Source organism: Aquarana catesbeiana, linkage group LG05 (assembly GCF_042186555.1).
Source record: "Aquarana catesbeiana isolate 2022-GZ linkage group LG05, ASM4218655v1, whole genome shotgun sequence".
Lineage (NCBI taxonomy): Eukaryota > Metazoa > Chordata > Amphibia > Anura > Ranidae > Aquarana > Aquarana catesbeiana.
The window spans coordinates 594,267,482-594,294,958 of NC_133328.1; the positions used below are offsets into that span (position 1 = coordinate 594,267,482).

The following is a 27,477-nucleotide window of genomic DNA, read 5'->3' on the forward strand; positions in this document are numbered from 1 at the left end:
ATCCAGAGAAGGGCAACAAAGATAATAAACGGACTGGAGGGCCTCAGTTATGGGGAAAGACTACAAGCACTGAACATATTCTCTCTGGAGAAGAGACGCTTGAGAGGGGATATGATTTCAATGTACAAATACCGTACTGATGATCCCACAATAGGGATAAAACTTTTCAATGCAAAGGAAATTAAAAGGAAATGCAGCCATTCACTAAAATTAGAAGAGAAGCGCTTTAACCTTAAACTGAGTAGAGGGTTCTTTACTGTAAGAGCGGTAAGGATGTGGAATTCTCTTCCAGAAGCAGTGGTTTTAGCAGGGCGCATCAATAATTTTAAAAACTAAAAGATAGGCACCTAAATGACCACAACATACAGGGATATACAATGTAATATTAACATAAAAGCACACACACACAGGTTAGACTTGATGGACTTGCATCTTTTTTTAACCTCACCAACTATGTAACTATGTTACTATGTTAATTGCACATAGTGCAAAGACCTAACCATAGAACCTATTTTAGGAAAAGTAAGATACTTTTATTAGTAACCAGACAGGAACAAGAAGATCTGTCTTTCTTTTGATCTTGTAATTATAATAAAGTGTATCTTATTGTGTGCATTCTATTTAGAATGTTAGATATAAGACCTATCAAGTCAGCAGGAAAAATATGTTAGTACAGTATATATTATGATATGTGTGTGCCTGAGATCTCTCTTACCATATAAATAAGAAATGTAAAATAAATAGGATGTCTAAAAATCAACTTTATTAAAATACACTAACACAGCAATACATGCTCTTAATGTATTTCTCTTGGTACTCTTGTTATTTTTCAGTTTTGACCTCCATTATTTCCTGAAAAGACTCATTCTGTGCCTGGTAGTGACTAATGATCATATTTTATAATGATGGTGGTGGTTCATGTGATAGACACATTGTAAGAATTAGTATAGTTTCATTCAAACCGTTAATCTCAGAAAATGGTATTACAGCTTTTGAGCATGAACCATAAAAGAGATTTAGTAAACCATATCTGTGAGCAGTAATTACTAAAAAGAAAAAAAAAACTTTACAAACACACACACACACCATGTACTTTTTCTTCAATTGTGATTTTTTTGATGAATGAGTAGGGGTATAATGTACCCGATACCCAGTCACATGGGGGGTCTGGGGGCCCCCTTGTTAAAGGGGGCTTCCAGATTTTGATAAGCCCCCCGCCTGCAGACCCCCACAAACACCAGGAAAGGGTTATGGGGAAGAGGCTCTTGTCCCCATCAACATGGGGACAAGGTGTTTTGGGGGGACCACAAACACCCTCCCAATATTGAGGGCATGTGGCCTTGTACGGTTCAGGAGGGGGGGCTCTCTGGTCTCCCCCTTTTCCTGCGGCCAGATTGCGAGCTCAAATAAGGGTTTGGTATGGATTTTGGGGGGACCTCTATGCCATTTCTTTTTCATTTTGGCGCGGGGTTCCCCTTAATATCCATACCAGACCTGAAGGGCCTGGTATTGATTTTTAGGGGGACCCATACAACATTTTTTCTTGGCACGTGGTTCCCCTAATATTCATACCAGACACAAAGGGCCAAAGGGCCTGGTAATGGACTGGGGGGGCACGTCATTTTATTCAATGATTTTTATCTATATTGCCAGGATCCAACAATACATTACAGCCACAAGCAGTTTTTTCCTTTAGAAATATAATTTTGCTGCGGTACTCTTATAAACATGGGAAATATGCGCTACTTTACATGCAGACTAAAATTCCTAACTCGGTTTGCGAGTGTTGTCTCGCAAAACGAGCAGGATTCAGGCCAAAAGCGGTGTGCAGTACCGATTTTGGCCTGAGGTGGGGGGCGCCAGAGCCGAGCAGAGCCGAAAGTCACCAATCAGCACCATTCGGAAATGCACGGAAAGGCCAGAGGACAGTTCGGCTGACCTCGGCAAACCTCGGAAAGGCTTGTGAATGGAGTCTTTCCGAGGTTTGACGAGGCCTGCCGAAGTGTCCCTCGGGTCTTTTCGGCCATTTCTGAGGCTCTCCGGGGCCCCCCGCCTCTGGCCACATGCGGTATTGCATACCATTGAAGTCAATGCAGAACAAATTATTTTAATTTCCATTGACTTCAATGGGAAAACGCTCTTTGATATGCGAGTACATTGGATTACGAGCATACACCTGGAATGGACTATGCTCGTAATCTGAGGTTCCACTGTATTTCATTTTTATTGTTTCACTTTAAGCATTATTAAAATCACTCCTCCTGAAATTTTTTTTTTTAAACTTTTTTTATGGCAATAACTTGCATATAAGCCTTTAAAATGAGCACTCTTTATTTTTCACATTCGTGTCCCATTGACTTTAACGGTGTTCACACAACATTTTTGCCTGTTCGCATGTCCTGTTGCGAACTGAACTGGGGGGTGTTCAGCTCATCCCTAACCTACATATACTTTGATTACTTAGCAGACATGTAACATTCCCTAGTATTCACAAACATATGTGTCTTAGGATACTCCAAAATGCATCTAAACTGAAAAGAAAATGTAATATATTGTAATTCACCAGTCCTTAGATGTTGTGCCTGAAGTAATTTTCTATAGGGGCAGCACAGTGGCAAAGTGGTTAGAACTTCCACCTAGCACCAATAGGGTTATTGATTTGAATCACAATCATGGCACTACCTACACAGAGTTTGCATGTTGTGTCTGCGGGGGTTTCCTCCCAAACTCCAAAGACATGCTGATAGCTTGATTGGCTCCTAGTATGTGCATGAATGAGAGTTATGCCCCGTACACACGGTCGGACTTTGTTCGCACATTCTGACAACAAAATCCTAGGATTTTTTCTGACGGATGTTGGCTCAAACTTGTCTTGCATACACACAGTCACACAAAGTTGTCGGAAAATCCGATCGTTCTAAACGTGGTGACGTAAAACACGTATGTCGGGACTATAAATGGGGCAGTGGCCAATAGCTTTCGTCTCTTAATTTATTCTGAGCATGCGTGGCACTTTGTGCGTCGGATTTGTGTACACACGATCGGAATTTCCGAAAACGGATTTTGTTGTCGGAAAATTTTATAGCCTGCTCTCAAACTTTGTGTGTTGGAAAATCCGATGGAAAATGTGTGATGGAGCTTACACACGGTCGAAATTTCTGACAACAAGGTCCTATCACACATTTTCCGTCGGAAAATCCGACCGTGTGTATGGGGCATTAGACTGTAAACTCCTTGAGGGCAGGGACTGATGTGAATGTATTAAAAATATGTGTAAATTGACAGTGCTGTATAAGCACCAAAACATTTTAAAAAATCAGTGTTTTCCTTTATTTTCACCTGTGATCCTGCCAGTAACACACTTCTTGGCCTAGAGTGATGATGTTCATTTATTGCACTTTATCTATAAGGGAGCAGTGTTGTAACCCTGCACCCTTGATTTGAACTTTGAACCCCTTCTTTTTTCTTCATCTCTATTGCTTAGGGAGGTGTGGTTGTGTAGTTCACAGAAAATAGCTGTGAAACCTGATTACATTAATTAAAGTGACACTAAACTCAAATTCTTTATAAAATATAATAAATCGAATATGTTTAAATATAGTAGAATGTATGAGAGAAATGACACATCTACCTGCAGAAAAATTCAGCTCTATAAGAATTGTAGCACACTTAAGCCTAGTACACACTGATCTTTTTTTTTTTCTTTCAACCCAGTGGGTTGTACGAAAAAAATGACAGCTCAGATCAGAGCCGCTGTACTAATATTCTGATATTAGTATAGTGATATCCCCTGCTGAGCTATTGTGTTCTGACGGAGGACACCGTCCTGCCAGAACATTAGCTCTCAGCTAGACATGTGCACTGCCGAAAAATGTGTTAGTTTTCGTTTTATTCTGTTTTTTTTTTTGTTTTGTTTTTTGTTTGTTGTTATGATCGCAATTGTTAAATTCGTAAATACAAAAACAATAATAATAATAATAATACAAAGCGAATACAAATTTATCCAACGTTACAAATTATCCGAAATAACAAATGCGGCATCTAAACAAATGGAATGGAACAAATTAATAATAAATAATAATAATAGTAAAAAAAACTTTGTTAGTTATTATTATTAATTTGTTACATTCCATTTATTTAGATACGGCATTCGATATTTTGGATAATTCATAACTTTGGGTAAATTTGTATTCATTGCGTTCATTAACAGTCAAATTTGAAAGGAAATTCCAATACCTATAATTTAACAGTTAGTAAAAGTTAAGTTATTATTAGTTAGTTATTATTTCAGATTTTCAGATTTTGAAAATATAAAATTTCTGAATTTCCGAATTTTCGAATTTACAAATTTATGAATTTACGGATTTTCAAATCTATGAATTTACGAATTTTTGAATATTCAAATTCATGAATATTCTGAAAAATTTGTTAAATGGGTTTTCGTTAATTCAGATATTTCTGAATTGACAATTTTTTTTAAATCTGTTGAAAAATTAATACGGACTGAAACAAATTGCACATGTCTACTCTCAGCCATTGGCTGAGAGCACTGATCAGAAGCCAGTTGGCTGCTGGTTTCCCAGCATGTTCATCCGACAGAAACCAGCCAAACGGCTGACTTCTGTTGGACCGGCTGCCATACACATGGGCATGTCGGCCGGTTTTTATTGAACCAGACAATGTCGCCCGACATTCGGCCTGTGTGTACTAGTCTATAGAGAGGAGCATATAGCCAGATATAATAGTGCTGTTTGCTCTACACTGGTAGCTGTTAGTTGCATCAGTGGAGGATAGGGAGCATGCACAGGACGAAAAAGAGAACAACAGTGAGAGACTTAAAGAAATAAAAAAAATAAAAAATAGAGTCATAGTATGCTTGATATTTTAGGAACAATTCATGTAAAAAGTGAGTTAATTGTCACTTTAAGATATCAATCCAGTGCTCAGGAAGTTTTTACAAGGTCACTTGAATTCTAGTAAAAGCAATAGGCAAAAAACTAGTGCTGCCACCACATCTAGGGACTGGAAAGCTTCATTATTATATTACATTTTTGCTCTTAAGTTTAAATATTAATAACATGAAATTTAAAGAAGTTTTAATTTTTGATTTAATTAACTTTAAACCCCCTTAATTCATCCAAATCATTAGCTTTTCATTAGATTAGAAACATATTTTTTGTTCTCATATAGATTTATATCCAATGTATGTTCACCTACACTTCGAACAACTAAGGACATGTTTCACCAAATAAGAATAGGCAAGCTAATCAAATACATTGTGGAGTTCATCTTTCTATTGTGACCTATGCAAGCCCTGATATTATTTCACACAATGTAATATTCTGTAAAAAAAAAAAAAGACACATTGAAAGACTTAAATGCAATACAACTGAAGAATTAGATTCAAACTATGTTATTACTTTAGTGATCTATATGTCGTTATGGAAAATTATGACCAATATGTATTAAATAGAAAGCTTCAAATACAATACATGTTCCATGTATTGTTAAAGCTGCATATGTAATTACCTTGATAGACAAAGTGAAATCCTTTCGATGTCAATGGTCCAATAGATGTGAATCTAACAATAATCTGGTTACCAGAACTTAGTGGAAGCGACTCTCCTACTCAACAGAATAAATAGAACAAAATTTATTATCAAGCCAACAATTGTTGAAGTCTGATTGTGTTGTGGATAAGAATGTTATATGCAGATAAAAATAAAATATAAAAAAGCACTTTTCATATGATCATGTCAATAATCATCACTCATTGTGATTTCAGACTCACAGGAAAGGGATTTTACTGTTATTTTATTGCCATATGTTGACTTCTCTTTGAAGAGCAGAATGTTGATAGTTTCCTGGGACTTAAGATCTAGTAGGATCAATTTATAGGTAAAAGATGACAATGTTTCTGGACCTGACACTTTGATTACCATCCTATTTGCTGTCACAGCCAAATGATCCATCAGTTGAGAAACGTGGTATATAGGCTAATCATACAAGCACTTTTTAGGCACCTCCATAATCTTACACCGGCCATACATGGCGCAAATTTGCTTGATTACCCCATCAACACAGATAGTGTTGATGCAGGAATTCCTCCTGCCGGACCATTATCTTCTCCCAGGGGGGAGGATGGGGGAAGCCGCCCCCACCTGGAGAAGACAGCCACTAGTGATAATCGCAGGTAAAACCTGGCATGCTGGTTGTACCGAAGTTGATTGATCAATGCCTATACACAGATCAAATTTTTGCCAGTTTCTGCTGAACCGGTTGAGATTCGAACTGTGTATGGCCTGCCGTAAAGTGGAATTCCAGACTTTATCTAACTAAGCCTAAAACTGCTCCACTCTCCTTCTAACTGCTATTCTAACTACCCTGTAGAAGAAAGATGCATATACTTACCTATTCTCAGGGTGCTTGGGTCTGATGACATGATCAGCTCCCAGTGGTGGCTTCAGCTGCAGGGAGGGACAGTAGACAACTGATGCCCTATTGTAAGCCTATGGGTGACATCACCACCCAGGCATTTCAGCCATTGCTGGTGATCTCTTCTCTTCCCTGGCAGGCACTGGGGGGATCATGTGACCAGGCTGGAGCGCTCTGAGAATAGGTAAGCATAGGCATCTTTTTTTCTACAGGGAAGTTAGAATAGCAGTTAGAGGGGGGGCAATTTTAGACTAAGTTAGATATGGACTGGAATTCCACTTTAAAGTGATTGTAAAGGCTCGTTGTTTTTTTTTTTTTAATAACAAACATGTTATACTTACCTCCTCTGTGCAGTTGGTTTTGCACAGAACAGCCCAGATCCTCCTCTTCTGGGGTCCCTCTTTGCTGCTCCTAGCCCCTCCCTCCTTTGAGTGCCCCCTCAGCCAGCAGCTTGCTACAGGGGGCACCCAAGCCGTGTCAGAGCTCCGTGTATCCTTTCAGACATGGAGCCCCGACCTGGCCTTGCCCCCTTTCTCCCCTGATTGGCTGACTGACTTTGATTTACAGCCGTGGGAGCCAATGGCATCACTGCTCTGTCTCAGCCAATCAGGAGGAGTGTCCTGGATGGCTGAGGGGATCATGGACATCGCTGGAGAGAGAAGGGGCTTAGGTTGTGAATTAGGGTGTGCTGGGGGGGCTGCTACACACAGAAGGTTTTTTATCTTAATGCATAAAATGCATTAAGATAAAAAACCATCTGCCTTTACAACTCCTTTAAGGTTTGGCCTTAAAGGCAAATAGGTGATTTTTTTTTTTATTTTAAAAGATTCAGCAGGAGCTGGCCGAGATTCAAACCATGTATGGCCTGCCATTAAGTGGAATTCCAGACTTGGCCTTAAAGGCAAATATGTGATTCTTTTAATTTTTAAAAGATCAAGGTAACAGTTGGGATGGCAAAACAACAAGGAATTCAAAATCTATTGAAGTTTTTTTAGTTTTTGATTTATTTTTTATAAACAATATAAAATCATCTTAAGTTGAAGAAATAGTTACTGGTTGCTGTGTGAATCTGGTGTGGAAGACCTTAATCTCTCAGGAACACTTTAACTTGCTTATTTATTACCCTCTCCTGGGCAGAGGCTTTGATATGTAGATGCCCAAACTAAATTTAGCAGTATTAATAACTCCATGATTAATTTGACCACCTAAGTAACGTCTACATTTTCTAAGGACATAGATGGTTTTTATTTGATACAATGTTTTAGTAAACACCTTTATAAGTGAATTAATTTTAATTACTTTTTTATACTATTATTGTGCTCAACATTGTACTTTTTTCTCTGTATCAGTACACAGAGTGAGAGGCATGGTGCCATTTACAGATTAGAGAGGTTTGTCTGTAACAGATCTTTGTCCTACATATGCTCACCAGAATTGGCTGTAATGGGATAACATAATAACCTCACTAATTTGTTTCTGTTCTTTTTAGTTATTTAGTGAGACCTTGGCTAATCCATACCGATAGTTCACAACTGCAACATTACTTATTGTTTTAGTAAATGGACCCACACCTGGGAACATTTATTTACAGATCACAGGCATCTGAAGGTTAAACTCTGGGGTGCTCTATTATCAATGAAGCTACATAAATTGGTTATTTTGTATGGTCAGCATAACTGTTGCTCCTTTATTAAAATGAAATGAAGACTTAACTTCTACTACCACTGTTATCAATATCATAATATTTTATCTAATATTGCTTATTATATGAATTCTACAACTTTTGCAGACTTTTGAATTGTAACTTTAGAATTCTCATCTGTAAGCTTTCAAAATGCATATTGGTGAACCTATTAAAGACACCTTCACCATTCTGCTTGACTAAGAGATGACAGCATTTAAAAAAATATTGGGAAGTCCCTTTAACAATAAATTATTTTGAAAGAGGCAAAAATATATATAAAAAAAAAAACATATGTTAAATGACCCAATGGCATCTCTTAGAAAAAGTACCTGAATGTGATCCTGAGAGAGAGGATAAGAGAGGTGACTGTTGAGTTGCTCCATCATATACCTCAACTACGTCGTGGAGAGACGTCTGGAAAAACACAAACTGGCCAAAAACCACTAAAGAGCAATAACCAGTAGCAGAGAAAGAAAAGGGAGAGAAAAGAGAAAAAAATCATGTTCCAAGTTCATGATCATTAAGATTTTTTAATTTTAAAAATAAAAAGTGACAGTTTATAAAAAAGGCAAATAAATGCCCATAATGGATTACAAAATTAATAATGACAGTAGTAGTAATATTATTATTATTTTTTTACAGCAAACATGAAAAGTAAAGCAACATCAATGCAGGTTTGCTGATTACTGTTTACTAAACAGAAAATATAAAATAGTAAAAATTAGTGGCTCTTAAGTGGCTTATTTAAGTATTATGGTTCATGATTGTATGTTAATGTATTAAATCAATTATTCATAAAACTCTTTCTGTGAAAAGGGGCTCTACACACACACCGTGTTGGTTTTACTAAAAGTTCTGTTCTATATTTCAGACATTAGCCCCGTGTGTTATTTTTACTGGACATGTCTCTTTAAAGCTTTGCTTTCTGATCATGAAGCACTTCTTAATCATATGAACCCAGACACAATTTGTTTCCCATCCTTAGATATTTAAAAATGCTTATACGTTTTGGCCCAGTTTCTCTTCTCTGATTGTGATTATTATATGGTTTATCCAGATTTACACATATAAATATAGATATATATTTATTATTTACACCAAAATAAATCAAAGATTCCATGGGTCATTTTTTATGATCCGATGAAGTTTTTTTTTTTTTTTTACGTTTCAAAATGCCTTTATTGAGAAAAGAAATTAAGTATTGTACAATAACTTGATTAACCATGACATTTTTCAAATAACAGCAACATTAATGGAAAGGTATACAGTACAAGATATAGCATGGTATATGTAGTGCAAAAACGTTTTTAATCATACAAATAATGGAGAGGAAGGAAGGGGTGATAAGGAGAAGCATTTATAGGAGAAATAAACAGAAAAGTAGGTTAGTACATAGCGGAGTAAAGTTATACCAGAAAGTGAATATTTTATCAAGAGTCAGAAGTCAGTCCCAGAGGCGCTATTCGTTCCAAGGTGAAGGGTAGGTAATGTAGAGATTTAGGGACTAAATGAAGCCCTTGGGTCTGACAGCCAGGATTGCCAGTGGTTGTAAAATATGTCCAGCGTCAACTTTGCTTTGGCAAATAAGAATTTCATTGATAAGTGCACATTAAGGATATCAATGGCGCTACTTGGTGTAGGTGCTAGAGCCTGTTTCCAGAAGCGGGCAATAGATCGGGCAGCAATCAAAATATTAGTGATGATAGGATGGAACTTTGGGGGCCATTGTGAGAGATCTAGACCAAAGAGAGCCATTTGCAGGGTTAGGGTAAAAGTTGCATCAGTAACATTTTGAATAAAGGTGGAGATGTCTGTCCAGAATATGACAATAGATGGGAATTCCCACCAGATATGAAACATATGTCCATCCATGGTGCAGTTCCTCCAGCATTTGCTAGAATGCTAGAATGAGATTGTAACATCTGTGCCAGTTTTGCAGGGGTATAGTACCAGCGTTATAGTATTTTCATTAGTTTTTCCCAGTGGGAAATGTTCCTGGAGTAGATGGTAGAAGTACATAGCGTTCGGAACCAGATGGGGGGGAGATCCAGATTTGAAGTGTGGATTCCCACTGAGCTATAATTGGTGACTGTTTTTCTTGCTTTGGTTTCAGTAGTAGGCTATATAGATAGGATATGCCATGAACTTTGTTATCGGTCTGGGTGTAGAAATGTAGAATGTGTCTGATGAGGGTGCTGTTTGAGGCTGGGATGGTTAAGATGATATGGCAGAGTCTCGGGTACACATAAAATTCTTTGTTGAGGATATTGAAGCGGTCCTTGAGTTGAAGGAAGGAGAGAAGCTGAAAAAGCTGGAAAAGATCCCCAATCCTTTGGATACCTCTCATGGTCCAATTCTGCAGAGGTAGGTCTGGGGATAGGAGCGACAAAGTCGATAGTGGTAATTGATAAAATGCTTGGGCGTGGAGCCCTTCTCATGTTTGGAGAGTGGATTTTCATATGGATATTGTAGCATTAATTGTTGGGAGAAAGGAGCAAGAAGGATGGTGTCCCATCCATACGGCAGCCAACATCAATGGAGGATTTTGGGCAAAGGCCGCAGCTTCAATCAGGGTCCAAGGTTGTAATGAGGCCATATCCCACAACTTTTTGGTTTGATCAAATATAATTGCCTTGTAATATGTCCTGAGGTCCAGAACTCCAAGACCCGCATAGGTCCTGGGTGTATAGAGTAGAGAGGACTTGATGCAAGGTTTACAAGCAGCCCAGACAAATTGATTGATTGTCCTCTGGAGTGTGGCTACATCTGAATATAAACTTGGTATTGGCAATGTCCTGAAGAGATATAAATCATGTGGTAGTAGAAACATCTGTGCTGACAGTGAGAAGTGATTTGGCTATATCCTGTAATTTTCGACCCAGAAGAGTGATATTAGTACGAAGGAGCAAAGTGGAGGGAGAGGTTAACTGAATGCCCAAGTAGTTCATGGAGGAGTTAGGGGCCCAGGAAAAGGGGGAAGAGTCTGTAATAGCTTTCTTAAGTTGGGGGTATAAGGTAACACCCAGCATAACTGATTTAGAGTGGTTCAGCTTGTATATAGATACTTGACTGAATCTGTGTAGGAGATCACAAAGAGGGGGAAGGGATTTTAGAGGATCCGTAAGCCAGATGATTATGCCATCGGCATAAAGGCCGATCTTGTGGGAGGCTTGATCAACTGATACGCCGGTGATGTCTGGGTGTTATTTTATGGCTTGTGCTAGGGGTTCAATTATTATTGCAAATATTAAAGGGGACAGGGGGCAGCCTTGGTGGGTCCCATTAGTGATAGGGAATGACAAACTTTTGGAGGACTGATTCCAGGTACAACCAGTTGACCCTATCAAATGCCTTCTCTGCATCTAAAGTTATCAGTAGAGAAGGCGTTCGGTGTTGCTCTGATTGAGACCTTTGAACCTGCGGGTGCCATATGAGGCCTCTCGGGAGGGGATGAAACCCACTTGATCTGGGTGGATGAGACTGGGCATAAAGGTCCCTAGGTGGGTAGCTAGTAACTTTATGTAGAGCTTGAGATCAGTGTTGAGCAGGGATATAGGGCGATAGTTAGTGGGGTCCTGAAAGGGTTTGCCTGACTTGTATATTGTGGTTATCACTGCTTCAAGACATTCTGAGGGTATCTCTACAGTGGATAAAAATCTGTTAAAGGTATTACATATGTGGGGCGCTAAGTGATTAGCGTATAGTTTGTAGTATTCATTGACGAAACCGTCAGGTCCCAGGGCTTTTTGGGAAGGAAGATCTTTAATTGCTTTGAGAAATTCTTGGGTGGAAAATGGTTGTGATAGGGAAGCAAGCTGGGTGGGGGATATTGAAGGGCATTGTAGAGGTGCAAAGAATTCTTGTATTAACTGATGAGTGGGGTGGGGCTCTGAAGCAGAGAGGAACAGATTATAAAGTTTAGAGTAAAAGGCGCTAAATCCATCAGCTATCGCTTTTGGATTTATGAGTTTATGGCCTTGTTTGTCTAAGAGATACAGTATTCTAGATTGTGAGGCTCTACTTTAATACTGCTGGGCCAGGAATTTCCTGGCTTTATTTCCCTGGGAGTACAAGGTGAGGCGTAGACGTTTAAGGTAAAAATTATGACTCTTTTGTAGGTAAGAGCTAAGATTGTTCCTTAATTTACTCAGTTCCTCAGTTAGATTGGGAAGAGTTTTGTTTATTTATGGATTCAATCATTCTAATGTGATCAAGGAGGGTGTTAGTAGTATGGGTTTTCTTTTTCCTTTCCTGAGCACCCAACTTCAGAAAGATACTAGGTAGAACAGACTTTTGGGCATTCCAGAGTATAGAAGGGTTACTAACAGTTCCCGAGTTAGAGGCAAAAAAAAGAGGATATCTCAGATTGAATCTGTTCTCTGCAGCTCCTAATACTGAGGTATTCATGCGCCAGATGGTGTGTCTGGGAGCAGAAGGGGACATGGATATGGTGATAGATAATGGGGCATGGTCTAACCATGTAATAAGTCCAGTTGTGGCAATTTTTTGTAACAGGGCTTTGGAGGTCAGGAACATATCGATCCTAGAATATGATCTTTGAGTATTTGAATAAAGAGTAGTGCCTCTCAGTACGTGATGACACTTCCAGGGGTCATAAAGGTCATCATGGGAAATCAATGAGGATAGCGCTGTGGATTTCCTATGTTTTGTATTAGATGAAGCTATCTGGGGGTCTACAACTTGTTAAAGTCACCACAGATTACAATTTGGGGTAATATTGGATTTTTTGCAAGATGGTCTTATAGAAAGATTTCTGGTGGTTGTTAGGGGCGTAGATGTTCACAATTATGAAGGGGAGATTATTAAAGGTGGCTGACATGCTCAGGTTTCTGCCTGAGACGTCCTGATCAAGGTAAGATTGAAAGATACTGAGGATCGAACCGTGATCATGACTCCCCGCACATTTTTTTCAGCCCATGATTGGAAACAATGGGGAAATAATTTGTGGAAGCATGGAGGGAATTATGTTCCGAGAAGTGCGTCTCTTGAATGCAGGGATTATCTGCCTTCTGGGAAATAGCCTCTTTCTAGAGAAGTGAACGTTTAAAGGGGCTGTTGAGGCCCTTGGCATTCAAAGATACGATGGTGAGCGTCATGTCTCAGGTGAGGATATGTCTGGAAGTGGGTGATACAACAGTGCTGGTAGAGACAAACTCTAGTTATAGAAGGGGAGACAGAGGTTAAGTGGAGGAGCAAATGTGTAGCAGGTACAGTGCTAAATACAAGAAAATGGGTATGGGCAGGTCAACATTCTCTAAGTCGTAGAGGTCTTGATCTGAGCACACAACAAGAAAATAATTCTAAATGCTATTATAAGTCAGAGTAACAAGCTAGTTATTATTGTATGTATAATAAACTTGAGCTGGTAAACAAGAAACAAGTGATGTGCTTATCACACTAACGTGGTGGAGCGTGAAAGGGGAATCATAGAGACTTCCACTCTTCCACTGTTACCTCAGAAAAAAGAAAACATTCAGCCTTATATATGTATCTCTATAGCAGAAAGGGATGAATATGTAGGCACACCATGATTATTGTGGAGCTTGTGAGTCTCAAGGGTTGGAGAGTTTGGAAGACAGTCTCTCATTGGAAGTGAGTGGAGGTACCCAAGGAGTTAATCCCCAGTTGTCATAGGACGATATGACACATAAGTGGAGTCTGAGAGACTGCACACCCCTAAATAGCAAATCTTAAAAAAGAAGAAAGTTCCCCATGGGGTTTAAAAGCAGCAATTGAGAGTCACAAAAAAAATGTTGTGAAAAATAAAGTATTTTTATTAACAAGGGACAATTGGACAATACTATACAAAAGTTAAAACATGAGCTCTGGTTTACAATATGCAAGGCTACTAGATTGGGGGAAAAAAGGGAAAAAAGAATAGACAATACCAAGAGAATAAAAATACAAAATAGTTGACTTGTAGTGGTAAAATTATGGTAATGCCGTCCAATGTACAGGAGAAGAAAAGCCCCAATGCATTTCGAGTGTGTTTCAGTGTTTTGCGGTCTTCCTCAGGGGGTTCTCATATTTCCTCTCTGTAAACTAGGCTCACTTAACCAGAGATTTCTTGTTAAAATACACACATAAAGATTGCAGTTGGTTTTCCCCTTGGTGATCCTGGAAAGTGCTGAAAAAGTCGTGCTCACGTCCACCTCCACCCCGAAGGGAGCCGCCCCCGGACATAGAGCTTACAAGTGGTCACAGATAATTGGGCACCCCACAGGGAGAAAAGGGTAAGACCTGATTATTATATAGTAGTTTTTTGAGGCTATATAGCCTTCAAAATATGGGGCGTAGGGTCCTCTATTTTGTAAAGTACACAAGGTTGGAGGCTCTCAAACGGTTAGGAGATGTGTAGACTTGGTTTGTCAGTTGTTCCCTGACAAACCAAGTCTACACATCTCCTAACCATTTGAGAGCCTTTCCAGGATCACCAAGGGGAAAACCAACTGCAATCTTTATGTGAGAAGAAATATGAGAACCCCCTGAGGAAGACCACAAAACACTTAGGTTCGAGATGCATTGGGGCTTTTTTCTCCTGTACATTGGACGACATTACCATAATTTCACCACTACAAGTCAACTATTTTATAATTTTATTCTCTTGGTATTGTCTATCCTTTTTTCCATTTTTTTCCCAATCTAGTAGTCTTGCATAGTGTGAACCAGAGCTCATGTTTTAACTTTTGTATAGTATTGTCCAATTGTCCCTTGTTAATAAAAAATACTTTATTTTTTACAACATACTTTTTGTGACTATCAATTGCTGCTTTAAAACCCCACGGGGAACTTTCTTCTTTTTAAATCCCCAGTTGTTGAGCTGTTTGATACCCTCTTTGGGGGTCAGTATGGTAAAGGATTTGCATACTTGGGAGGTAGTAGCTGATATATCATTGTAGAGTGATATCCTGGTAAATGGTTCAGGTAGAGAACATAGTGATCTTGCTGCGCGCATAATGTTATAGCTAAGATTATATTTTTCTATAGAACTTTATTTCACTTAAAAATTGAAGCACATTGTGAAAACAAATTATCCTTAAAGGAAATATATGGTAGTACTGTATGATTGTATTTATTATTTTTTTTTTATTGTCAGAACACAAAATAACATATAAAAATGTATTTTTTTAAGCCAGGAGGTGGAGCTTTAGGCTAATTTTCACATGTTTGCCAGGTTGGTCATGTTTCTGCTGTTTTGCTGTGTTTTTTCCTTAGAAGAAAATATAAGGCTTTATGAATCTAAAGTCATGAGTGCATTTTTTTTTTTGCATTCAACATTATTTGTAAAGCAATAATGCTACATAAAAATTAACCAAAAATGTAATATATAGATATATATCTATATCTAGATATAGATATATATCTATATATATATAGATATATATAGATATAAATCTATATATCTATATATATATCTATCTATATATATAGATATATATATATATATATATATATATATATATATATATATATCTATATATATATATAGATATATATATATATAGATAGATATATATATATAGATAGATATATCTATATATAGATATATATATAGATATAGATATATATCTATATAGATATATAGATAGATATATATCTATCTATATATATAAATATCTACTATATAATTATCATTACATACTGTACATCTAAGAGTATAGGATTTCTTGGCATGTTATTTTTACGTGATTATTGATTATTTATCGTAGATTTTGTATTCTTTTTATGTATATATTTTTTCCTTTTTCGTTTTACCCGCTTGCCATTGAATTCTGAAGCTTCCTTATTTAAATGACTAAAACCCTTTTCTCTTCATTGCTTATATTTCACTATATATTATCAACTGTAGTAGCTGCATGCTTGAATCAGTTTTCCACAGTAGTCACAGTTTTAAGATACTCTGCAATATTATTATACAGCTGCAGAGGAGGACAGAGGAATAATTTGCACCTAGTCTGGTTTGACACGTTGGGGCATTTTCTTAGAGAAGAGCATGTTTACATTGCAAGGTGAATTCTCACTTACCATAGTAAATGAGGTGAACATGTTCTGAATGCAACCTTTCAATCAAAATTTAGTTACTTAATTTTTCTTTACAATTGATTGGGTATTCTTTGCAAAGTACATTTTCAGTGAAGAGCAAAATACCGCTCAGTTGTAGATGCTCACAGGGATGACTAACAGGTATGGTTAGGTTATGATTAAGCATTCTTTTGTGTGAAAAGTGTCACCTGTATGTCACATCCTAGAGATGTTTTTCACTTTTTAGAAGAATAAAGGACTTTTATTGGATTATATGAGCATTGTGCGGCCACTCTCCATTAAAATTAAGGTCATTTTCACTTAGCCTCACCTTTTTCACTAAACTAAGTGAAAACTCACTTAAAGGTGAATAAATCATCCCTATGACACTGAGACACTGAACTGTAATTTGCTACACTGCTTACAAAACATACATAGAAACATCTGTGGACAGAATCTAAAGACAGAGTATTGCATCCACATTCCTGGTATAGAATGAATAAAAAAGATCTGAAGGGAACAGATAAGGAATCTGTAATATAATACCTGTAGATAATACCAGTACATACAAGCATCTGTTCAAGCTTTTTTGAAAATGAGGATCAATTCTGGTCACTTGTTTTATGATTAATACTGTTTTAAATTGTATATTTTGTAATAAATACATGTTTCTATTATCCTTTTTGGTTGTGCTTGCCTCATGATTGACATATGCATCTTTAAAAGTCCCAATCACTATTAAGGGACAGATTCCTTATCTGTTCCCTTCATATGTTTTTTATTCGTGCTTACAAAACATGTATTTTTTCTTTGGTATGAAAATGAACAAAATAATCTTGTGTTTTTTTATTCTGTTACTACGCAACCATTTTATTTCATTACAAATTTCTTTTGTGGTAGTACAGGATAATATTACACATTTTTATAATTAGGTATTAAGGCCAAGGATGTGTCACTGTTTTAATACACAGGTCATTGAAATTTGTGATAAAATATTGCATAGCGATAAAGTATCAATATTTTTTTTTTCAAGTAAATAGACTTCTTACTTTATACAAATGTATATACATTTTACTGAGATAAATCGGAGATGTGTGAAAATGTATACAACCTTCAAGTATTATATTAAAATACTATAAACTTTACAATAATCAGAACTTTGGAAGACAATTGTGGCCACTCCTCTACTTTACTGTAAGCACTTTACCATAAAACAGTGATGATCTTCATTATTATGTTTTATGTAGTTTGCATAATGTAGATTCCTGTATTCAGAATGATGGAAGGCTTTATTTTAACCTCTAGATGACCACTTAACACATATGGGTCAATGGTCATCTCCCCGTCACTGTTTGTGATTATGATCTGCTGAGATGGACTCCCATTCATATGACCACTGTGAAAACCAGTCATAGTTATCACATTATCAGGAAGTCTATCCCGGAGATAAGACCCACCTAAAGGACTACAAGGAGGCAGCAGGAAGAGGTTAAAGGAGAAGTATGGTCAAAGCTAAAGCCTGCTGTCACTTGATATCACAGAGGATTCCAGAATTTTCAAAGGATAATGAAAATAATGTCTGGATTCACCAGGATGCCTGATTGTCAGCTAGTCCAGCCTCTCAGTGTGGTGCTGAGAGCTCGAGCCAGCAACTTCCAGCCCCTCTATTGCCTGGCGTTCCAAAGCTGAATGAGATCTGAGCAATCAGCGGTCATGTGTAAGTTCTTGGCCTTAGATCCGGTGGAGTACAGCTGCAACATCAGACTGATGCTGCAGCAGGGAGGTGAGTATGTATGGGTTTTTTTTAATTAACACTTCTCCTTTAAGGACAATTTCACCTAAAGTGAAGGAGTCATGCCAATGTGTGATGCCTTATACATTAATAAAATGTAGGAAAATATTAAAATATTATATTGAAATGTTTAATTTTACTGCAACATATACCATATGTACTATGTCCATACAAGCCACAATGGTTCAAAATTTGCAATTACAAATAATAAAAAAATAATTCAATGGATACATACTGTATATGGATAAACACTATATATTTGAGACTCTGGCTGGCAAGATTGTGGACATTGCAACATGCCACCTTGGTTTCTCACCATAACATAATGAGGGGCTCCAGAGTTTGTGTCCACTATGGAGAGCACACATTGTCTTAGTAAGTTCTCTCTTGAGTCCTGGAGTCCAGAGATTTTGCAGAGTTTTTTGTTGGATAAAGCCTCCAGCCCTAGGTCTACCAACTGCTAAAAGAACCTCAAAAATGTACTGCCTGTTTTTTTTTTTTTTTTGAAACATCACTAAGGAACACCCTGTTATTCTAGAACAGACATAAGATAAGTTATGGGCTTTGATGAGTAGGTGTTTTGCTTGTTTTATGCTATGGATTTACTATACAAAGCCCTCCTCCTCCCTTGAAACTGTGTTTGCTGCCTTGCTGAATAAAAGTGCAGGCCTAAATGTTCTGGACTATTCTTGGGTATCCCGTTTTGATGAATGGTTTACTACTGTCACTACTTTTCTCCTGCTAGCTTTCTGTATAGTCGTTTGTTTATGGCATCATACTGCAATAAAGAATAAGTTCACCTTTGGAACATGTTACATGTTACACCTATAATTAGGGAGTAACATGTTCCACCACCTCCTTCACCCCTTACGCCCCTCTTTCCCGTGACAGCATTCTCCTCTGCACCACTCTTACATTTGAAATCAGCATGGTTGTGTGGGGCTCTGTGAATGGTTGAGCCACAAGTCCAGCCTACCACCGTAGAAGGTGGTTTGTAGTTCCCAATGGACCACAAGCACGCTGATGATCACACTCATAGTTCATTCACTCCTCCTCTAGCTTTCAAACAGACAGTCCATACAAATAAATGGGGAGAAAGCTGGAGGGAGAATAAGCAGAAGCATTACATTGCACCCGCGATCTGCTGATTACGAGTGCAATGCTTTGCAGGCCCCTGTAGGGAAAAAAATATAAATGTGCAGAAATATGTGCATTTATCATTTCTTCCTAAAAGGTGAACTTAGCCTTTAAGAGTGACTTTGTTATTATTTTTTTTTTTGTTATTTTACAGTAAGAGGTATGTAATTTCTTGTCAGGTTTTGAGAGAGGAAGGTAAACTTCCTATCTTTAATACTTGCCAAGTTCCAGAGGGCTCACTTACTGCCAGAAAGTGCTTAATGTATGAAGATTTATTCAGACCAATCAGCAGGTGACCTTGTCATTGGAGATCTGATTAAGATATGCATCTAAAGTTACATCAAACTCTCGCTCGTTTTCAGAGTTGGAAGCACTCACGTCACTTCCAGCTGACATATGATGATGAACCTCTGATCTAAAAGTAATAACCATTTTAGACTGTCCACTTTCACAATGGATACAAAAAAGTCAATAAATCCTTTTTGCTGACAGCATTTTTTATAGAATGGATAATGTATCTCTATCCAGCTGGTCCTTGTTCACTTTGTTTAGAGATGACGTCTAAAGTCAGCAAGTACAATCAAGCAACAATACAATAGAGCATCAATCTTATACAATAGGATGTAGTATCAATGAAGAGAATCTTAGGAGAACTGTATTGCACAGAAGAGGATCTTAAAGTGGAACTAAAATCTAATAATAAAAAATTGCAAGCAGGCAGGCCCTATATTGCAGAAGACACATGCCTTACATGATTTGCAGAAGACAAATGTCTCTTCTGCAATGATACCTGCCCCCTCACAGTTCTCTGTAGAATGTACACTGATCTGTGCATGCACAACTCCATTTACATTCCAGCACAGTGCCTGTGTGACAGGATGACTGCACTCCTGTGAATGTAGTAGAGTGACGTCATGTCGCTCCTGCCTATCAGGTTGATTGAAGACCAGCACCCAGAAGAAGCCATGGAGATGACGTCACTGCTGGTGTGGGACCTCATTGAAGCAGAGGTGATTTTCACTGAGTTTATTTCCACTTTAACAGGGCAAATTCAGATTGATTAATTCATATTTTCTGGCTATACATTGGCTAAATGTTCCAAATTTTTACATTTTCACAAAGTCAGCCAAGGGCAAAAACAAATGGTTGAAATATTATAGGGTTGATTTACTAAAAGCAAATAGACTGTGCATTTCACACCCACCTCTATAACCAACACTGAAATATGCACTCTTAAAAAAACAAAGTTCAGAAAAGTCTGGAGTCTATGCCTGCTGGCTACTCTGTTTGCATTTAAAATAACCAAATAACATAGCCTATAATTCCCATCAGGTTTCACAGTGACAACTTATAACTTCCCCCTAGAGGGGGTGGCTCTCCCCAGTCACAAGCATTATTAACATTAGGCAAAGGGTCTATCCCTTCTCTACTCTAAAATGAAAAATAAATGAGTTGCCGGTTTGGACTGAATTTCAGTTGTCTCAAAGGATTTGCCAAACAGCCAAACGAAATGGGTTTTTGCCTGAGCAGAACCTCCAGAAGCAAAGGGAAGTGAAACATTTAATAGCAACATTACCATTGCTAATTGTAACAGCTTCCTGTGTAGGGTGGTTGTTGTCACCAAAGACAAGGGTCTGAAATGTATTTTTTAGGAGGAAACCCATACTACTTTTTTGTTTTGTTTTAAGGGGTCCCCTAATAACATATATACCAAACCCTCATCTAGGTTTTTCCTTTTTAATGTTGCCCTTTTTTTAATGTTTTGTTTTTGTTCCCTATGACAGCACCTAGCCTCTTATGCCATTTGTTTGATAATCCCTTGCCTATTAGTCAAGAAAATGGTCACTACTATTTTTAACATTTGTCTTCCTATTGACAAATTTAGCGCACTAAGAACTACAGTCAGGTCCATAAATATTGGGACATCAAACGCACCGGTGAGCTCAGCAACACCAAAAGACCTGGAAGACCACGGAAAACAACTGTGGTGGATGATCGAAGAATTCTTTCCCTGGTGAAGAAAACGGAATGGAACTGGTTCTCTTGTATTTATTGATGATGTGACTGCTGACAAAAGCAGCAGGATGAATTCTGAAGTGTTTTGAAGTGTTTTGGGCAATACTATCTGCTAATATTCAGCAAAATGCTTCAGAAATCATTGTGAAATCACAGTGCAGATGGGCAATGACCCGAAGCATACTGCGAAAGCAACCAAAGAGTTTTTTAAGGGAAAGAAGTGGAATGTTATGCAAGTCAATCACCTGACCTAAATCCGATTGAGCGTGCATTTCACTTGCTGAAGACAAAACTGAAGGGAAAATGCCCCAAGAACAAGCAGGAACTGAAGACAGTTGCAGTAGAAGCCTGGTAGAGCATCACCAGGGAAGATACCAAGCGTCTGGTGATGTCTATGCGTTCCAGACTTCAGGCTGTAATTGACTGCAAAAGATTTGCAACCAGACAAGAAGGGGGGCTTCCATCATAACAAATGTAGAGTGTGGTGGTCCCATCCCTTACATAATAGACCATAGAAAAAAGAATCCCCCTTAGATTGGGACTTTGACAGACCACCAACTCTTGAGATAAAAAATATATGTTTTATTGATATGCTTAAAGAAGACGTGAAAGCGTCTATAACATACAGAATAAAAAATTATTCCATACAAAATTGATACAGAGTCAAAGCAGAGAATATATACAAGGTGAAAATGGTGGATGTACTCTCATGGGGGTAGTGTACCCCGATACCCTGCAACCAAGTATTAAAAAGTGAAAGTTTGATGGATGATTGTTAAACTGTCCCATTACTTTTGGTCCCTTAAAAAGTGGGAGGCACATATACAAACTGTTGTAATTCCTACACCGTTCACCTGATTTGGATGTAAATACCCTCAAATTAAAGCTGAAAGTCTGCAGTTAAAGCACATCTTGTTTGTTTCATTTCAAATCCATTGTGGTGGTGTATAGAGCCAATAAGATTAGAATTGTGTCGATGTCCCAATATTTATGGACCTGACTGTAAGTTAGCAAACTTACCCCAAATACTAACCCATTCAAATAATTAGTAACAAATATGAAAACATGTCTCCTTAGACAACATTTGTAACCATTTATCTTGTTTATGTTAAAACCTTACTCCATCTATCCTCTCATAATGCCTTGCTTATTCTCAATAAAAAACATTAGCAATACATTGGTACATATTATTTTGTTTTTCAGTTTTATTTTTCATTTTCAGGTTATTGCTAAGTGCTTTTAAAGAATGACAATTTTCAAATGTTTATGAAAATTGTTCTTCTGTGTAATAACAAGGTGCTATTACTAACGTTTCAGAAATGTAATTGTAAGAGCTGTGCCCTTTCACATTTTAAATCTGGTTTATCCTGCTGAGCTCCATGTCACTGCTCTTTCCTATAATGGGTGGAGGTCAGAAGGAGGAACCACTGAGAGGGCCCAGGAGATCAACAATCCCAGCGTACTTTGGGGGACAATTTCTCTGAATCACAGTGGAGTTCAGCAGTGTGGACAGAAAGAAAAGTTAGTATGTAATCACAAGTAGGCATTTCCTGAGATATTTTTACATAATGACATGGTTACTTGCTGTCTGGCAAAATGCTTTAATTTTTCCCATACATGTTAAAATTTGCATTTTTCACTATTACTTGGAACTCCCAAACATTATATATTTTCTTAGAGCAGAGCCCTTAATATAATATAATAAAATTGTGACTGTTACAGTTTTTTATGTCACAAGGTATTTGTTCAGCCATTTATCAAATACAATTTTTATGAAAAGATACACTGAAATGAATTGTAGTGCACACAGACACAACATAATGCCCAGTTTTTGGTAAAATATAAAAGATAATGTTGCATACCGTTAATAAATGCCAAACGTGTCAAGAATTAAGAATGTGGGGGACCTGTAAAATGGCAACAAATGATGGTACCTTAGATATTTCATAGGTCATGCTTTAAAAGCCATTACAGGTTATCAATGTAGCATTAATCGTTAATAAAGCCTATATAGTTATTGCTCTCATTCTGAAGTTTGTGCTGATGTCTTGCGCATGTGGTACAATTGCTGTTTACATATACCTGTGCAACCTAAGCACATGCTTGCATGTATATGTATGTGTGGGGGTGGATGAGGGTGCTTTTTAATGTTTATTACTTTTATTTAATCAAAATGTTTTTTTGTTTTTTTTAATTTCATTTAACCTTATTGCTATTACAATGGGGGCTAGCATGCCTGGGTAGGCTTTCTCACTTTGGTAAAAGTGATCAGGTGGCTGTAAAGCTGCTGCTTTTACTGAACAGCTGATTGCTGGCTGTAGAAAAATGACACCAAGCTCATAGCTGCAGCATGAGCTTATTTTCACTACAGGACAGGACATATACTGTATGTATATACGTACATCGATCAGAAAATGGTTAAGGTGTGGTGCTGGAGGAGGAAATATGATTGGCTGAAGCTGCAACTTTGACTTTATAAGTGTCAACTATGCTGACACCATGCTACATTCATAGAAGTTGTTGAAAAAAAAATTCATAATGGGACTTTAGCTGCCCTAAGACCACACAACTATTTGCATGGATGCAGTCTAAGATCAGTTTTTAGAGATATGACCCTGGGATTATTCCCTCTCCTTTGATTTGACTGCTCATACAATGACCTATATACTTTTGTGGACAAATAGACAATGATTTTTTCATGATGTCCAAGTATATGGAAACACACATATGACGCAATGAACTTGAATGTTATCCAACCCAGCACCCCTTTATCCCCCATGACCGTGTAATAGAATAATCCCAAATGCAGCTGGCTCTGTATGGACACTCCAGATTTAGCATATACACCAATACCCTCCCCGTGTTGAACTATCCATTTTTTTTGCATCCCTGAAGAAGAAAAATCTCAATTGATTGGTGATTCCCTTCTTGAGTGCATTGTATCTAGGCAAATTATCCAACCCAATTTTAATATGTATTGTCATTTGTTGTATAGTTTTGTAATAATAAAGAAATGGTAAACTTTTCTAAAAAAATCTCTTCAACCGTCTTCTATTTTATCTACATAAGAACCCAGTGCTGCTAAAGTCCCATTAGGAGGGTTTATTCCAAATACATATCTCAGGGATGTTGGCACATTAGCAACTACTTTCTCTATTTTCTTATTCATCGAAGTTGTACTATGGGATCCAACAATGGAAAGTGCTCTATGATTGGAAGACAGGCAGTTAATTGAAAGATCTGTCTCTTCAAGTCACAAAAAGTTTTTAATTGTGGGAACCAATGATATGGCTTCTATGAATTGAGCAAAGGAGGGGAAAGGGTGGGTATAGTAGGCACTTGATCAGTGCCTGTCACAACTGCAGCTACTCATTTTAACCCCCACAATACTGGAAGATCACCATTGTGGAGGTATCCGCAGGCAGAGGACATCCAATTTCATCCAAACACGGCAGATATCAGTGCACAGGGCGCTTTTGTTTCATGGTAAGTACTGTCCCTGGGATTGTTCACTTTGCAGTGACTCTAATGATGGGCTTCTCCAATTTGGTCCTCCAGGTATACCATCGAAAGCATTTTGTTATTCTTCTTGATGTGTTAAAAAATTTTTTTATCTCATTATGAGCTGAAAACCTGTGCTTTTTGCATGTGCTGACTGTTACATTATTTCCCCTGGAAACTACAGAACTACATTCCTCCTACACTGCTCTTTCATATTAGGCAGGAAATGTGTTACTGGCAGAGTTACTAGGTGAAAATTAAGGAAAGAATGTTTGAAAAAAGAAAACAAATGCAGCTACCATATCTAGGGACTGGTCAGTGGAACAATATTACATTTTTGTTTTTGTGTTTAGATACACTTTAACAAAAAATAAATCTTTACCAGAATATCATTGGATCATTGAAGTGGATAAATAATTACCTCATTCACGAAGCTAAGTAAAACATTAAAGCGGAGTTCCACCCAAAAGTAAAAGCTTATCTACCTCCCCCCCTCCGATACCACATTTGGCACCTTTCAAGGGGGAGCGGGTACCTGTTTTTGACATGTACCCATCCCCCCTTAAGAGAGATCTCGCTGAGACAAAATCGCTCAGAAGCTCGGCCCCCCTCCTCTTTCCCCTGCTGGCGGTCCATTCAGATAGCGCATTGCGAAGGGCTTCACTGCCGGCTTCCCTTACCATGAATGGCAGCGCCAGCACCCGAGCGCTGATGGAAACATTGACTGGGGTGCCAATATCACTGCATTCCAGGACAGGTAAGTGTCCTAATATTGAAAGTCAGCAGCTACAGTATGTGTAGCTGCTGACTTAATTTTTTGCTGGGGGGGTGGAACACCGCTTTAACTTTATTAAGTGAACATGCTCTTTAACAGTGATGGTAAACCTTGGCACCCCAGATGTTTTGGAACTACATTTCCGATGCTCATGCACACTGCAGTGTATGTGAACATCATGGAAAATGTAGTTTCATAACATCTGAGGTGCCAAAGTTCGCCATCACTGCTCTGTACTTTTAGTATATCTAGACTATAAACTCATAGCACTAAAAGAGAGGGACAGGGAAGCACAGCCATTGTGAAAAACAACTAAGTAGGAATCAGAAACCTGCATATATAATGTGAAAATATAGATGTCCCTTGTATGTAAATAATAACAAGCTAGATAGAGGAACACATTTTATAAAACATTAACAGCCATTGATTAAATGATCTACATTAAGCTGATCTCTTTAATGGAACCTCTAAAAAATGGTGAAAAGCTAATAGTCAAAAAAAAGGTGCCATTAGACAATTGGAGAAAATCTCTCTGTTTAGAAAGGGAAGTCACTCTTCAGCATGTAGTAAGTCAACATAAAGTATCCACTTGGGCTCTTTTATAGCTGTAATAAATAATATAATAAAGCTGTATAGGATTTTACAGCTTATCCAGTGTAGTGCCTAATAGCTCAATTAGTTCTGCAACAAACAGAGCTGAAATCAGAAAATAAGTACATCACTACTGGTAAATCAATAGTAGAAGAAAGGGAGAGATAACAAATAATGTAAATTTACCGTGACAACATGAAAAAATAAGTCACATTTAAAGTAAATTGAACGCTGTAGTTTATGCTGTAGATGTAACATCAGGCTATTATTGCACATCAAAAGCAACAGAATCAAGGTAGCCTGACACTTTCGTAATGCAATTTATGTATATTTTAAAGTGCTTATATTGAATACCTCAATGCAATACAGAGGTAAACAGCAGCCATTTATTTTAGCCAATGTTTAAATGTAATTTCAGAAGAAGACAAGGGTGTTTATTTTAACCCATTAATTAAAAAATGATTGTCCTTACTTCAGGATCAATATCAAACCCCACCCACCCCTACCTCCCAGCCCCATTTAGGTGATTGCTGGAAAAAAAACAAAAATTCCCTATTTTGATTTCCTTTTTTTACTTGCCTTAACTGATGGTTATATGATGTTACAGCCCGAGTCTTCTCCTCTTCTGTTCACCTACTGCTTTGGGTCCTTTTTTGGGTGCCCACATCACTGTCTGATTGCCGTGGGTCATTCCTATTGGATGGAAACTGGCAGGGGCCTCTCAGGAGAGTGAAACGGACTGAAATGTTTTGACTGATACTTTTTTACATTTGGGAGTGCTACCACCCTTCATTGATAGCACGCTGATGGATATATGAATAACCCTTCCGTAATGTTGTGGCTCTTTTTTTTTTGCAACCTTGGTCACCATAGGTCTCCAGGCTCCTCATTTTTGCCTCTCAAAGAGTTCTTTTTTTAAATTCTGGGATGCAACATGTTTGCTCTTTAGCTGATCATTTTCATATATCTTTAGCTCCCTGTGCATCATGTATTGTGACTATATTATCATATAAATTTATAGGTGTTATTTATATACATCTACAGCTATTTCTAATGATACAGCCTATGATTTTACCAATGCTTGTGGTGGCTTTATGTGCACAGATGTACTGTGCTTTGTACACTATTATATAGTTTCCAGCCCCAGGACATACTGTACGTCTAATTATATGCATATATTTGAATGCATATTTCTTTACCCTTTTTAACACAAATCTTGTGTAGTGAGACCTGTTTCCCCCTAAGGAAGTAAACCAGTGAAACGTGTTGATGCACAGAGGATTATTCACTCAATATTGTGTAACAACATTGCTGTTAAATTGATGGCTTATTATGGGCATTTGTTGCATTAATACGCATATGTATTTAATTGATATATGTTTTCACTTTTTTATAAATATTTTGTCTATGAATAAAATGATGGATTTTATGTAAACAATGCTTCCTTTCTTGCCTCTAAATTCCGAACAAATGTGTTTCCTCCTTCTTTGAATTATAGTTACG

At 37.6% G+C, this 27,477-nt stretch overlaps 1 protein-coding gene across 1 annotated transcript in view; it reads right to left on the bottom strand.

The window, feature by feature from the left end:
• Window positions 1–27,477, bottom strand: part of CSMD3 (CUB and Sushi multiple domains 3) — a 1,635,173-nt gene that overhangs the window by 384,103 nt on the left and 1,223,593 nt on the right. Inside the window, exons 33-34 of the mRNA XM_073632169.1 lie at window positions 8,449–8,562; window positions 5,530–5,625 (exon numbers count right to left, since the gene is read on the bottom strand). Coding sequence (XP_073488270.1) covers window positions 5,530–5,625; window positions 8,449–8,562 — 210 coding nt within the window. The remainder of the gene's footprint in view (window positions 1–5,529; window positions 5,626–8,448; window positions 8,563–27,477) is intronic.